This window comes from Callorhinchus milii, unplaced genomic scaffold, assembly GCF_018977255.1.
Source record: "Callorhinchus milii isolate IMCB2004 unplaced genomic scaffold, IMCB_Cmil_1.0 Scaffold3, whole genome shotgun sequence".
In the NCBI taxonomy this organism is placed as follows: Eukaryota; Metazoa; Chordata; class Chondrichthyes; order Chimaeriformes; family Callorhinchidae; genus Callorhinchus; species Callorhinchus milii.
Genome location: NW_024704744.1, coordinates 34,734,115 through 34,748,715, shown reverse-complemented (window position 1 = coordinate 34,748,715; position 14,601 = coordinate 34,734,115). Strand labels below are relative to the sequence as shown.

Genomic DNA, 14,601 nt, shown 5'->3' with positions numbered 1-14,601 from the left:
TGGGTGCTGAAAGTGAAATAAAAGTTCCACGTGTTGCACAAACATACAATACCCAAACTGAGCACACAACTCTCAAACTTTGTTTTTAACAAAAAATATTTTTTTGCTAAATTTTTACTTCAAAGCGTTTCACATTTCTAAATCACCATTCCAGGTATTTCACAGCTAACATTTTATGTTTACCTGATTCGGGAGAATGTAAGTTCTTCTGTGTAGTGGTCCCTTTGCCCCAGTAGGTATATGGTGTAATTGAAAAATTAAATTCAGTAAATGGCTCCAAATCCAACACTTCCAATTCTGGTAAAGTTAGACTATTTTTAGCCAGGCAGTAATCCTGTTTGAAAATCGAAATGAGAAAAGAAAAGAATTTGATTAGTGAGTAACATGCCATTACAGAGCAGGATAAGTCGCCTGCCTCAACAACAGGTGAAGAAGGTTGTAAAGAAAGGTAATCCTGGACCAGTCAATCACATTATTAATTGACAGGGTACGTGGCATTGGCTCAAATCTGGGAGAGAGTCACATAGCAATGCTCAAGCCTGAGGTCAGGAAGCCCAACACTAGGTCACCCTGAGATTAGACAGCTCATCACTCAGATACCCCAAGGACAGAAAGCCCTTCACTGGGCAATGTGGAGGCCAGGGAGCCCATCACTGAGCAATGATGAGGATAAGGAGAACACTTGTAGAGAGTTTGTGCATCTGAAAAATGAAAGAAAACAAAACTTTAAATAATGATTAGAAACAGACAGGAAAATCTCATACCTCGTGCAACTGCAAAGCTGAAAATTGAACACAGTAGTAGACGGTGCCATAATCCACATTTTCTGAACCATTCCAAACCACACGAAAAGCAGAATAATTCCCTTTTATTGTGATGGATGATTCTGAAACACACTCTGGGATTACGTTAGGAGGAGATGAAAACCCTTCTGTAAAAATAAATAGAAAACCTTATTAAGAAAAAGATGGGTGACATGACTTGTAAATAATAAACTAATAAAAAGATTTCAATTTGTACCTGTTTACTTAGTACTCAAAGTGCATTAAAGTGCTTCAATCAAGCTGCACCTTGATGAAGATTCTGCCTGTCGATTACAAAGTTACACACCTGGTAAAGGCTTCAATGACTCTTGAACTAAGGTAAATGTGAATGATTTAGTCCTTGAAAGAAACACACTGTTCTTCTGGTTTTCCTCTTGCACAGTGAGGTAACCATTTCTATTTATCCAGTGAAAACGGTTACTATAATGCCCAAAAGCATGCTGCGATATGCTTTCCATGCTCCACGCTTCAATCAATAATGCTGTGTTATTTTCATGCCTTTCAATTGCAAGAGAACAGAAGAGTTGGCATTGTATGAACTACATAAACTCAATGATTTTTTTGAACAATTGTTTCCCATCTCTTCCTTTCCTGAAGGTTTTTTTTAACCCTTTGTTGGTGGTAAGGTTCAACAGCCATGGAATATCCTCATGACACCCTGAGGCAATCCTTCATGTATGAACCCAGACAACAAGTGTGAGTAGGGGATTCAACCACTGGGGGCTGTCACACCAAAGCCAAATCCTGTTCTCATTTGATAGCCATACAAAAGGGATCTTTCCCTGTGTCCTGCCCAACAATTCTGCAAATCAAATTGGCCAATCACTTCATGGCTGTTTGTGGGACATTCATATGTGCAAATTGGCTACTGCATTCACCTGCAATATTCACAGACATTACACTTTACAATTTATCCTGTGAAGTGATTTGAAATGTCCTCTCAATGTGAAAGAATTATTATTATTATTATTGTTATAAACATACTTTACAGTAAGCTCAGTAGATAGTGCCCAGATGCAAGAACCCTGGATGACATTCCTCTCCTTATTCCAGTAATGATGAGGCCAATTCTAGCCCTCACTGGCATCCCTGGCTAAGGTTACCTGGCTAAGGACAGATTGGGATTGAAACCCTATTCCTTCTTTAAATTACTTTGTGTTGTACCAATGGTGTCTTTAACCACAAGACAATCGGAAGTGCTCTCACTGTAATTATTTAAATAATGACAAATAAGCCACATTTCTGTTTGTAACCCTACCAATTTTGACGCAGTGTTGATTTGTACAAGTGCAAACACATCCTATCTTGAACAACCCAGTAGAGAAAACCATGGTCCAGATCAACAGTGCAGCCAAACACCTGTAAAATAGACAACAGAATTTAAATACACAATACAGTGTGCTAAATCATAATAATAATCTTTATATTTGATATAGTGGCCTCCTGCATGTTCCTCGTCCTCTCTGTTCCACCATCGGTTGCCGAGCTTTCAGCCACTATGCCCCCAAACTCTGGAACAATCTTCCTCTATCCCTACACCTTGCCCCTTCCTTCCCATTTTCAGGTCACACCTGAAGACATTCCTCTTTGACTGTGTCTAAGGTCACTTCAGCCTCTCTCCGCAGATCGGCGAAATTCTCCACCACTGTCATGCGCTCTAGGACCTTACCCTGCATGAGCAGTGCTATATAAATGCACGTTGTTGTCGTGGTGCTTTTTACGGCAAGAAAATGTCTCGAAACGATTCACACAATTTACTGTATATTCTTCTATAGGTGAACGCAAGAGCCAATTTATGCACAGTAATGTCCCACAAACAGCCATGAAATAAACAACCAATTTTATTTGGGAGATTGTTGGCTAGGACAGCAGGAGAATATTAGCAATTAAAACATTCTGATCTTAAATGGAATATGGATGTTGTGGTGGGGGGATAATAGGAAATGTGTTTCAGATTACCAAAACTAGCTGATAGCCTAACAAATGTTGACATTTAATAATCACAAAATCTGATAGGCTATTTATTTTTGTGTCTATTCGTCTTTTCTGCCGATGAAATTTTAAGCAATGAACAACAAAGCCTAGAAGCTACTGATAGTTATTTTTTTTAAAGAAGCATGAACTGCATTAATATTTTAATCAGAGAAAAATGTTTTTTTTACCCATCGATCAGAAAACGCTGGCAGTTCTTGGTGAACGAAATGATTCTCCCCATTTAACCGAGCACTTTCTATAGTCTGAGCTGTTGTCCAGTAAATGAATGCATTAATTGAATCCACTGTTAAATCTTGCAGTTGTCTTCCAGCCAAAATCACAATTTCTTCTGCAGCAGAAGACACAGGTTTCCTGTAAATCTACAACAACAACAAAATTACATTTGTATAGCGCCTTTCACGTTGGGAGGACATCCCAAGGCGCTGGACAGACAGTTACAGACCTGAGCTGAGGGTCGGGGTGGGGAAGTGGGGAGGGCAGGTGGGGGAAGTAGTGAGATCAAAAGCACGTCGAAGAGGAGGGTCTTGAGGTGGGTCTTGAAAGTGGTGAGGGAGGGGGCGAGACGGAGGGATTGCGGGATGGAGTTCCAGAGGGCGGGTGCAGAATGGCAAAAGGCCCGCCCGCCAATAGTGAGGCGAGCAAGGCGGGGGACGTGAAGCAGGTCAGAGCCTGCTGAGCGGAGGGAGCGAACATGGTGGTAGAGGGTTAGGAGGTTGGAAAGGTAGGTGGGAGCAAGACCATGGAGGGCTTTGAAGGTGAGAACCAGGATCTTGAACTGTATCCTCTGTGTGATAGGAAGTCAGTGGAATCTAAAATCTAAAAAGATATCAAGATGAAACTAATTTAAGATATGGGCTGCCTCACTTATTCTGAGTTTGTTACATCAATACAACACACTGCTACTTCTATTCACGGACAGTCCTGAATTATATACATTAGAAAGAATAAAACATTAATGGCATCATCTAAACAGTAACAAGCTAGATTACTGGACTCGATAAAGACTTCTACTAACTTTTACTCAGGAGACATCCCCACTTCTGTGACTCCCAGTCATTTTTCATCCTATCCTATTAACAGCTCTGCCCTTGTTAATTTGCTCTTTGTTCCAATGTTGCATCCAGTTTTTGCATTTTAAATAACCTTTTATTTCTCCATAGAAATGTATCTTACATTTTCTTTGCTTTGTGATGGTTATAATCTCCGCTCTGTTCCATCAAAATCAAACGGCATAAATGCATTCTTTGTTATTGTGTTTAGAAAACAACCCACTTGTGATATTAGACAATATCCTCACACACAGGTTATTTTTCATTAAACCACCAATTCCATCATCTCTGTATGTTACTGGTTGAAGAAGCAGAGAAACTAAATGGATGAAAAACTATTGATGAAAAGAACGATACTGAAGAAACGCTCAGAAAAGATTGGTTTGGATGAAGTCGACCCTTCGGCCCATCTGATCTCATCCCTCCAGAACACCCACCCTCCCGTCACAACATCAAGCTGCTTTTTAAATGAGTCCCGTGTCCTAGCCTCTACCACCCTTCCTGCCAACCTGTTCCAGTCATTAATTACCCTCTGGGTAAAGAGAACCTACCATTTAAATTTTTCTTCGTGAAAAGCTTACTTACCATGTTAGTAAATTTATCGTTCCAGTAGAGGTTTTGTCCTATCCAGTCATACGCTATGGTTCCAGTAGTTTCTATTTGTGGAATATAAGTGTGCCCTTGGTAACTGCTGCTATTATTGAACAGTGACACTTTGTGAACGTGCCCTGATGAGTTGGCCCAGTAGAGGGTGCCATTGTACCAATCCATACCTGCAGAGAGAATTGTCAAAATGTAATGATTCAGAGCCACAGTGAATAAAGGGCAGGAGCGAAATACACTACCCCTCACTTCCCCTTTAATATTTAATATTCCCTTTTAATATTCCTCTTCTTCAAGCATTTCTCTAATTCCCATTTAAAAGAATTTATGGATGTTCTTTCAACAACATGTTTCAGCTGAAAGGTCGACATTCCAAGTCTGTGTGAAGACATTTTCTTCTTCAGATCATCTTGAATTTGTGCCCTCCTAACTTGGATCCCAAAGAGTATAAATCCTAGATAGAAACCACCTGAGTTAGAATTATACTTGGCTTGTTCTGTTTCTTCAGACTCACAATGGACTGGATGCAATATGACAGTGTGTGCACTTTTCATTACCTCTGGCATATTTTAAGTCAGGAAAGAGCAATATTCCTGGACCAAAACTATCAAGACGCTGTTTCCATATTCCATCCTTCCTCGCAGCCAAAATAAAGGGCTCTTCTTCCACTAGGAATAAAGTTAGAGACACGCAAATATTTTAATACAGTGACTATTACAGGATGACTTTTACATTAAACTTTTTGATTATTATCAGAATTACTTTGCATTTATTGAAATGATGTGGGAAGTTACAAAGGATGCTGCATCATACTGTTGTTTGTTTTGTTTGATGAATATCAAAGATGATTTTCTTCTCATATTTGATGTGGACACAGTACAATCTTTCCATAAACTACTGCCACATGAAATATAAGGTTTCAGTTTAGGTTTATGGGATATAGGCTTAACTCAATCAGAATTCGTCAAAGTGACATTCAAATAATAATAATTATCCTTGCTTTTGATACACAGCATTATAACGTTGTTGGAGCATCCCAAAACACTTCTATATATACTGAAAGTGGTGTGACTATGTGTATTTTGTTGGCAAAACCAGCAGCCAATTTGCACATAGCAATATGTCACAAACATCCATGGAGTAAGTGACCAATATTGTTTGGGGATTGTTGGCCAGGAGACCAGGAAGAATTCCCTTCCCTTTTCAAATGGGAATAGAGTTCCATGGGATCTTTAACATCCATCTACACTGGCAAACAGGATCTTAGTTTAAAGGACAGCATCCCCCAGAACGCAACACTGCATTCAACATTCAGCATAAACTATGTGGGTTCCAAGTCTTAATGAGGGGCTTCGACCTACAACCATCCAACTCAGAGGCGAGAGTGCTATCAATTAAGCCAGGCTGACACCGGCAGCCAAACACAAACTCTGATTTGTGTTTGGTTACAAGATTCAAGGTTGTTCAACAGGAATTCAAGATAATGAGTTTGGCGGTCAAGAGCTGGAACCCAACTTCAAACCCAACCATTGTGTCTAAAAGTGGTTGGTGGTGGGAGGAGGAGGGGAGAAGAGAAACATTCACACTTGCAGTCAATCTTTGTGAATAATTAAAAAGAGAGATTTTATATATCTTTATATATAAAAGGTTTGATTACATATTTAATAATGGTCAAATCTGTTAATAAACATCAAATTTTTCACCCCAAGATGCTGAATGAAGTTTTGTCTCCCTTTTATTGTCACTTATTCTTATGATACCATTGACATTGGCATTAGAAGTGGCATAGAACAATTGTGTAATTGTCATTCAGTTAAATATTAACAGGACTAATTGAACAAATATTGAGTGGAAGTAATTTTTTTTGATTCTTTCTCCCACTTTGACCTTTATGTAATAAGCTGTTATTCCTTCACTCAACAGAAGGAAAGACAAACTTTAATGTAGGTTCAATTCACCCCAGGGCAGGGACACCTGGTGCAGGTTGACACATCTACTTCCAATTGTAGTTTAGAAACAGACTGGGGATTATCCATTCATTTCAGTGAGGCTCCAGACACCATGTTTGGGTACATCTGCATGTCTGTATTTATGATTGACACTAACTAGAGCTGCAATTATCTTCCACACATGTATGGAATTTGGAGAAGTGTTCAATTCACTACAGATAAAATTAAAGCTCATATTTTGGAACATTCCAACTGCAAGAGGTCAAAATAAGGCCCCCCACCCCGGGCAATTTTACTGACTCAGGGATAGGGTTTTTCTGGCGACTTGGAAGACTTGAAAAACTCTTTGATTGACATTCTTCCTTTTAGATGTCCCTGACTGCAAGACTGCTTTTCTTCACCTCCACCACATCGCCCGGTTCTGCCCCTAGCTCATACCAAATACGGTCAAAACCCTCATCCACGTCTTTGTTACATACTGGCCTGGGCTTTTTAAATGCACTCCTCACTGGTTTTCCTAGCTCTCCCAAACATAAACTCCATCTTATCCAAAATATTGGGTGCCTCCATCCTCACCCCCACCAAACTTCACTCCAGCCTTACCAGTTTCCTGTATCTCCTTGTCTCCCAGGGCATCAATTTCAAGCTCCTCACCCACATTTACAAATTCTTCATGACCTAGCACTTCCCTATATGTCTGATCTCACTTTAACCTATTCCTCTACTCACCTCTCTGCTGGATTTACGAAGGCTTGCTGCACATCCCCCTCCCTACCCAGACCATCATTGGTGATGGAGCTTCCAGATTCCACGTCCCTAAGCTCGAGAACTCCCTCCCTCAATTCCTCTTGAGTCCCACTTTTGAAACCGCTGTCTCATCCCCTCTTTATTTATCCTCAAGTCCCACTTTAAAACATACCACTTCAACTACACATATGATCACCTCCCACTTTCCTCCTGCTCGGGATCAAACCCAGTCACTGTAAAGCGCTCTGAGACTTACATGAAAACGTAGGATGATATAAATGCAGCTTGTTATTGTTGTTAGATTGGCAAAGCACATAAAAGAGTGCCTTGATCACATTTGCTATTGAATTGGCTAAAAATCTTGCTTTAAACTTGTTCTTGAGTCCCACACCAGGACTTTGACCTTACAGTGAAAGTTGACATGTCAATGTGTTGTAGGGGGGTTCTGTATTGTCAGACATGCCATCCTTTGAATGAGATGTTAAACCTGTCTAGGTGGATGTTAAAGATCCCATGTCACTATTCAAAATGAGAAGGAAGGAAGTTTCTCCCAGTGTTCTGGCCAACAATCCCCTCACCCCCAGATAAAATTGATTATTATTCACGTCACAGCAATTCACCTTATTGTTGTTCTTAAATAGGCTTTCATGTTCGCCACAAAATACACAATCTCTACAGTCTATAGTAAATAGACACAGCACCACAACTGGCACCGCCTTCCATCACCTCCGGAACATCGCCAGACTACGGCATTACCTCACCCCTCACGCTGCTGAACCTCTGGTCCACGCCTTTATCACCTCAAGGCTGGACTATGGGAACTCTCTCCTCGCCGGCCTTCCCGCCACCTCCCTCCACAAGCTGCAGGTCATTCAGAACTCTGCAGCTCGTGTACTGTCCCGCACCAGGCTTCGGGACCACATCACTGCCACCTCGCTCGCCTCCACTGGCTCCCCATCCCCAGAGGATTGATTTCAAGATCCTCATCCTCACCTACAAGGCCATTCACGGCCTTGCTCCCTCCTACCTCTCCGACCTACTATCCCCTACCTACCTGCCCGTACCCTCCGTTCCTCTGGCTCCGGTCTGCTCCACGTCCCCCGCCCCAACCGCCCTACCATCGGTGTCGGGCCTTCAGCCTCTCAGCCCCCAGGCTCTGGAACTCTATCCCCCAGTGCCTTCGCCTTGCTTCCTTCCTTTCCTCCTTCAAGGCCGGTCTCAAACCCTTTCTCTTTGACCGAGCCTTCAGCTCCCCTCTCGACTCTCTTCCCCCTCCTCGCTCCTCCCTTCCTCCCCTACCCTGACCATTTTGTGCAGCGCCTTGGGACGTCCTCCTGACGTGAAAGGCGCTTTATAAATGGAATCTTGTTGTTGTTGTTGTTGTTGTAAATCCTGTGAAACACTGAGACATTCTGGCAACTCGATAAGGCATAACAGCAAATGCAAGGATTATTTATTTCTGTATTGACACTAACAATATAACATTTCAAAACGTATTGAGGAAGAGTTGATCAAGCCCCCTTTTTGCAAAGAAAATGGAATTGTCCCTCTCTCATGAAGAGACTAAGTTGGATAAGAGGTTCGGGTAAATTTGCGTTATACTCTGGAACTATGGAAAGCTGTTTTCCAAATCATGATTGAATTTAAGAATTTTCCAGAATGTTTTAAAACAATAACCTTAAGGCTAAGACCATGAGAAATCTCAGGCCTCATTATTAGAAAGTCCCCTCATACCTTCTTGCAGAGTGGACCCTGTGAAGGCGGGTGTCCAAGGACTTGCTCCTCCAGGCGATACTGCACGGGCAGCAAGTCTATACACCGTCGAACTATGCAGATTTTCTACAGTGAAAATAGTTTCACTAATGTTCCTAAACACAAGCTCATCTGAAGAATTCTGTGCTTCCATTCTAACTTCATATGTCCATTCTTGCCATGCTGTTGGACCTGAAAATAAATGAGAGCCATTAATGAAGTAACAAAAATCTCCTGACATCTGTATTACTTGTAACAGAAATGGTAACAGTAACAGTATTTTGTGTGCCAATATTTATCAATATGTCAGGCGCTCCAAAGGGAACTAGTTTGATATGGTTAAATGCTTGATAAACATTAACAATTACAATAAAGAAAATATGAATGCTACCATTCTGAGTTGCATTTGAATCCAGGCCTCAAATTAAACGGGAGAACATTATAACTACAGCTTCCATTTTTTATAGAAACACAAGTGTGCTTCTCAAAAGCAAGAGGCAATATAGTAATTCTGCTTCATGTTGATTATACCCTAAAAGAAACCTGATTCTATTTTGGGATTGCAATAGGTTTAATAGAGCAGTGATCAACCCCTATAGGTGCCTCTCAATGTCAGCCTGGCTAAGTTGGTAACACTCGCCCCTCTGAGGCAGAAGATTGTAGTTCAAGCCCCAAATTGGGATTTAGAAGTCAGGTAGTCTATTGTGTGGGTGGCGGGAGGTGGGAGTTGTTGCATTGTTGGAGGCATCATCTTTTGGATGAGCTGCTAAACCAAGGTCCCATCTGCCTGCTCAGGTGAATATTAAATATCCCATTTCACTATTCAAACAGATAAGGAAGTTTCTCCCAGTGTCCTGGTCAACGATCCGCTTGATAAAATTGATTATTCATTTCATGACTGTTTGTGGGACATTGTTGTGCATAAAGTGTCTGCTGGGTTCGCCTACAAAATACTAGGTCACTACACTTCATAGTAAAATCCTGTGAAGCACTTTGAGACATAAGAACGATGTAATAAGCGTTATATGAAATGCAAGGAATATTATTATTATTATCTGTTTTGCCTATGTAGTGAACTGAGATTGGAAATGTGCTGACATCTGAATTATCTTTGAGCTTCAATAAACCTTTATGTGTTTGAAGTCCCCACACTGAACTCCGTGACCTCATCACCCCCACATCGTCCGGCTCCACTGGCTCCCCATCCCCCAGAGTATGGAGTTCAAAATCCTCATCCTCGCCTTCAAACCCCTTCACGGCCTTGCTCCTCCCTACCTCAGTGACCTGCTAACTCCATATAGACCTGTCCACTGCCTCCGACCATCGGCGGTCGGGCCTTCAGCTTCTCTGCCCCCAGTCTTTGGAACTCTATCCTACAGTGCCTTCGCTTTGTTCCCTCCCTTGCCTCCTTCAAGGGTATTTCAAGACCTTCCTCTTCGACTAAGCCTTCGGTCACCCTCCTACCCTATCCTCCCTGCCCTCCACCCCTCCATCCCAACCCCCAGCTCGGGTCCTATTCCCTGACCTTTAGCATCTTGGGACATCCTCCCGATGTAAAAGGCACTATATAAATGTAATTTGTTGTTGTTTTTGTTGTTGTTCATGTTGCCTACTTGATCCAGATGCAGAGAGTCACTTGTAGACAGGCTAATATAAACTAAATACTGGCATCAGATGCGGGTTGGAAGTGTGAATTCAACACTCTATTGTGTGGGTGGGTGGGTGGAAGGAGAGGGGAGTTGCTGCATTGTTGGGATGGACAAGTCTGCTGTTCATCAAACAGTGTTTGTAGGAATCATTATAAATGCAGTCAGCACAATCTATTATGATAAATCCTAACAATCTTTCAAATGCACAATTTCAGACGATCCTAATATTATCAAGAACATGTACTGTTATAAACTTTGTAAATCATTTGTTAATAAAACAGAGTGGTGTAAGCGAGAGACCATAACTCAAGTCTAGTTCCAACTAATGGAATGAAAATCTTCAGTCAGTTGACTGTAAGGAAGCTATGGGAATAGGTTTTCCAGGTTTCAACTCAGTTCCTTTTAGGCACAGGCTCACAGTAGTAAACTATTTCAAACTCCATGCTGTAAATTTGCAGGATTAAGGCACCTGGGTGTAATAATTCAGAGCATTTAGAGCATCCAGAATTTGACAGCTTCCGCAATACAGTTTTAATTATGAAGCTTATTTCTTCAAAGCTCTTCTTCAAAGGTAAGACTGAATTCAGCAATTTACCAAATTCTGCACACTCTAAAATTCAACATAATTAGAGCAAGTCTAGGCTCGGATGGATTTTCTACCCCAGATTGTTTTTACTTTTAGAAATGTTAGTGTATGGTAATAATAAATAAAATAATAATCCTTGCATTTGATATAGGTGCTTTTCACATCTTCTAGACGTCTCAAAGCGCTTCACAGAATATACTGTAAATGAATTGACTGTATATTTGTGGGTGAAATGCAGCAGCCAATTGCGCACAGCAGTGTCCAACAAAGTCATGGATTGAAGTGACCAATTTTATTATTTTTTTTCTTCTTGAGCGATTATTATCAGGTGTACGGAGTAAGGAAACTTGCCCAATGTTTCGCCTTGCCGGGAATCCAACACAGGTCTCTAGCTTGCAAGGTGAGTGCTCTAACCACTGAGATACAAGACTCCAGTAATTAATAATAATCTAATAATTCAAAATAATGATACTTACTCATTTTCACTGTAGGCTCTGGCTTCTTCCATTTTAAAACAGCCACATCCGAGTTGAATAGTGATTCAAGATATCGAGGGTGAGTTGGTATTGGGTAGGGCTGATCTGATGCACTATAGTACTGCAAGTTATTAAAACCAGTCTGTGAGACGGAAGAATCACACTCCACTGTGACGTAATTATAGAAGTACATTCCTTCAGCCTGTATTTCTTTTTGAACCTGATTTCCATCTGTAAGCGTAAAGTAGTTTTTGGCATATGCAAGACTCCGAACTTTCTGAAAGAACAGTGAATGACGCACAGGGTATAGGGACGATCCATCAATAAAGGTGGAAGAAATTGACTGGTTGGTATCATTGTAGAAAAAGAGACGTTTGGACTCGAAATGTATAGCAAAATCCTTCAAAAAGCCGCTCTTCTTTGTCAACGAGATTACATCATCACTGCTCCGGTTTTTGGAATCAGGAAGCTGCATCCTATAAATTCTATCCTCTCTCAGCAAATAAATGTACCTTTTTTGGAGAAAAGACTCAATTCATTAGATTGTTCACAGAAAGTAACATAGTAAATATAATAAACCTTGCATTTGGTATAGTGCCTTTCATGTCGGGAGGATAGTAGTTCACTTAGTTTAATGTGAAGTGTAGTTACAGCCAATTTGTGCATAGCAGTGTCCAACAAACAGTCATGAAGTGAGTGACCAATTTTATTTGAGGGATTGTTGGCTAAATACTGCGACCTCAGTAGAAATACTAGCGTCACAGAGATGAAATGAACTTTCCAAATCTATGTTTAAATTGTGGTCATGTCAATCTAGTCTATGCTCTTTCATCTTGCCTTTGGCTCCAGTATTTCCAAATTTTGCAGAACATTTTTTTCTGGCCAATGCATTTTTAATATTCATAATATAAATTTTTTTGAAGGGATTATTATCCCTGGAAAAGCGATCCGCCAATCGACTAGCAATCAGGTTCCTACTTACTGCTAGGTAGACAGGTGTGTGGAAATAAATCCGAAAGCAGTCTGCTGATTTTTAGAAACCTGGGAAGGTGATAGGTAAACTACGATTCAAATCAATGAAACTACTGTATTTGACTTCTGTCATCCTCTTATTAAAACCTGCCACACATGTTACGGGAGTCAAAGTCACAAGAGAAAAATGCTATACAATCACAGAATGAGGCCTTCAATGTAAGAAGAGTGACCACACTATGACTGTATTAGAAACTATATTAAGACGTGGGATGTACTGATTTCAAAATTGTTACAATGTCAAATATACAGAAAATCCTGTATATACTGTGTCATTTAGTTAGAACAATAAATTAAATGCTGCTTGGAAGCTCAGTAATGTTTTAAGAAACATCACAGAATACTGGTTTAGGTAACTAGATATCTGACCCATTATTTTAGTTCCAACTTGTATAGTTTAGAAGATAAGAAACTAGGGTTTAGGTTTGTTTTCAACACTCCAAGCATGTATCACTTTAACAATGATACAGTGGGACGAAAGTTTCATTTTGTGTCCACACTAATGAAATAATTTAGACAAAGAAGGTGGAACAGAGAAGAAAAATACGCAACAAAAATATTTCTTTGTGCTTAATTAATTATTGGTTTTGGTTAAGTGAATAGAAACAGGTGTAACTGTTGTTAACCCCTGATTCAAATCACCAGATCTCTGTGACAGACACTCACCCATTGTAGGGATCTGCAACAATTCGGACAGGCGCAGTGAAGTGACCTGACATAATGTTCCTAGCCATCAAACAGCTGTCCAGATCACAGCAGAATATCTTTATTGCAACAGGAAGAAGCAAATACAATGAATATTCATCAATAAACCAATTTTATCATTTTGCATTAGTCACTGACAGCTTGGGAGGTTAGAAGAAATGATCTTACACAGAGAGGTTGTTGGAATGTTGAACACTAAATTATATATGGCTGTTGAAGCCAGTCCATAACAGCATTAATATTGAAGTGTATCAGTATATCACAGAAGAAAATAGTACATGTAGAACTGAGGAGGACTGGTATTGTTTTGTGAATGACAGCACTCATGGGATGAGTTACTGTGCATCTGGTTGATGGTTGATAGTTTATTTATTGTTTAAGCATACCTTTCCATTCATCACAAAGTACAATTTCTGGTACAGCCAGTCCACTGATATTGCTGAGATAATCCCAGAACCATTGTAAAGCAGTTGCAGGTCTGAGAGGTCAGACATGTTGGCAGCTCCTTTAATCCAGATTTGATTCCCTTCAGAGAAATAGACTTTCTTCCTATAGAAATGCACAGTGATGGCTGGTAGAAAACCAAGGGCACGATTACTCTTTCAGAAAAATAATCAGACGGAATACAATTGTAATTTTATACAGATCAGGCCCAAGTTTCACCTAGTCCTAGCCTGCATGACCATAGTATCTTTATGATGGTGCAGGATTCTGGTAGTTTGTTAAATTCAGTCTTAATTTGGAAACAATTTTCCCGCAGTTCTTAAAATGAACCAGCTTCCACATTAAGACTGGAATGAAATATTTTCCATGCTTCTGCACTTACATTTTACTCAAAATGGTTTTACAAGGTAAGATTGGATGGAAGTTCAGGCCTTGCATGGGTTAACATTTAAGAACATCCAGAGTCTTTGTCGCAAAGCATCACAAATTATACAGTTGAACATTTTCAAGAGGGCTATGGTATCAAGAGGACTTTCAGTGTTCCAAGACGCTATCCTGCGTGAAGGGCCTTATAAAAACACAAGTTGTTGTTGTATCAATGTTAATCTTTCACTTCCACCACCACTGTAATTGCCACCACATCTAACTTCAACGGTTATACACTTACATATGATATATAATGGAAGAGTAATGATAAGCTCACCAGTAATGTTGTGTTTGATTTTAGCCTGCAGGCACTCAGCCTCTCCTGTGGTAGCATCAGTAATAATAACCTTGCGTAAGGATTCAT

General features: G+C 40.4%; 1 protein-coding gene across 1 annotated transcript in view; it reads right to left on the bottom strand.

The window, feature by feature from the left end:
• LOC103182610 (proto-oncogene tyrosine-protein kinase ROS) overlaps window positions 1-13,861 on the bottom strand; it is a 73,556-nt gene extending 59,695 nt beyond the window's left edge. Inside the window, exons 1-11 of the mRNA XM_042332826.1 lie at window positions 13,754-13,861; window positions 13,329-13,426; window positions 11,631-12,142; window positions 8,902-9,111; window positions 5,029-5,139; window positions 4,454-4,641; window positions 2,987-3,178; window positions 2,083-2,183; window positions 1,180-1,322; window positions 765-931; window positions 184-334 (exon numbers count right to left, since the gene is read on the bottom strand). Coding sequence (XP_042188760.1) covers window positions 184-334; window positions 765-931; window positions 1,180-1,322; window positions 2,083-2,183; window positions 2,987-3,178; window positions 4,454-4,641; window positions 5,029-5,139; window positions 8,902-9,111; window positions 11,631-12,142; window positions 13,329-13,426; window positions 13,754-13,861 — 1,981 coding nt within the window. The remainder of the gene's footprint in view (window positions 1-183; window positions 335-764; window positions 932-1,179; window positions 1,323-2,082; window positions 2,184-2,986; window positions 3,179-4,453; window positions 4,642-5,028; window positions 5,140-8,901; window positions 9,112-11,630; window positions 12,143-13,328; window positions 13,427-13,753) is intronic.
• Window positions 13,862-14,601: the final 740 nt, after the last annotated feature.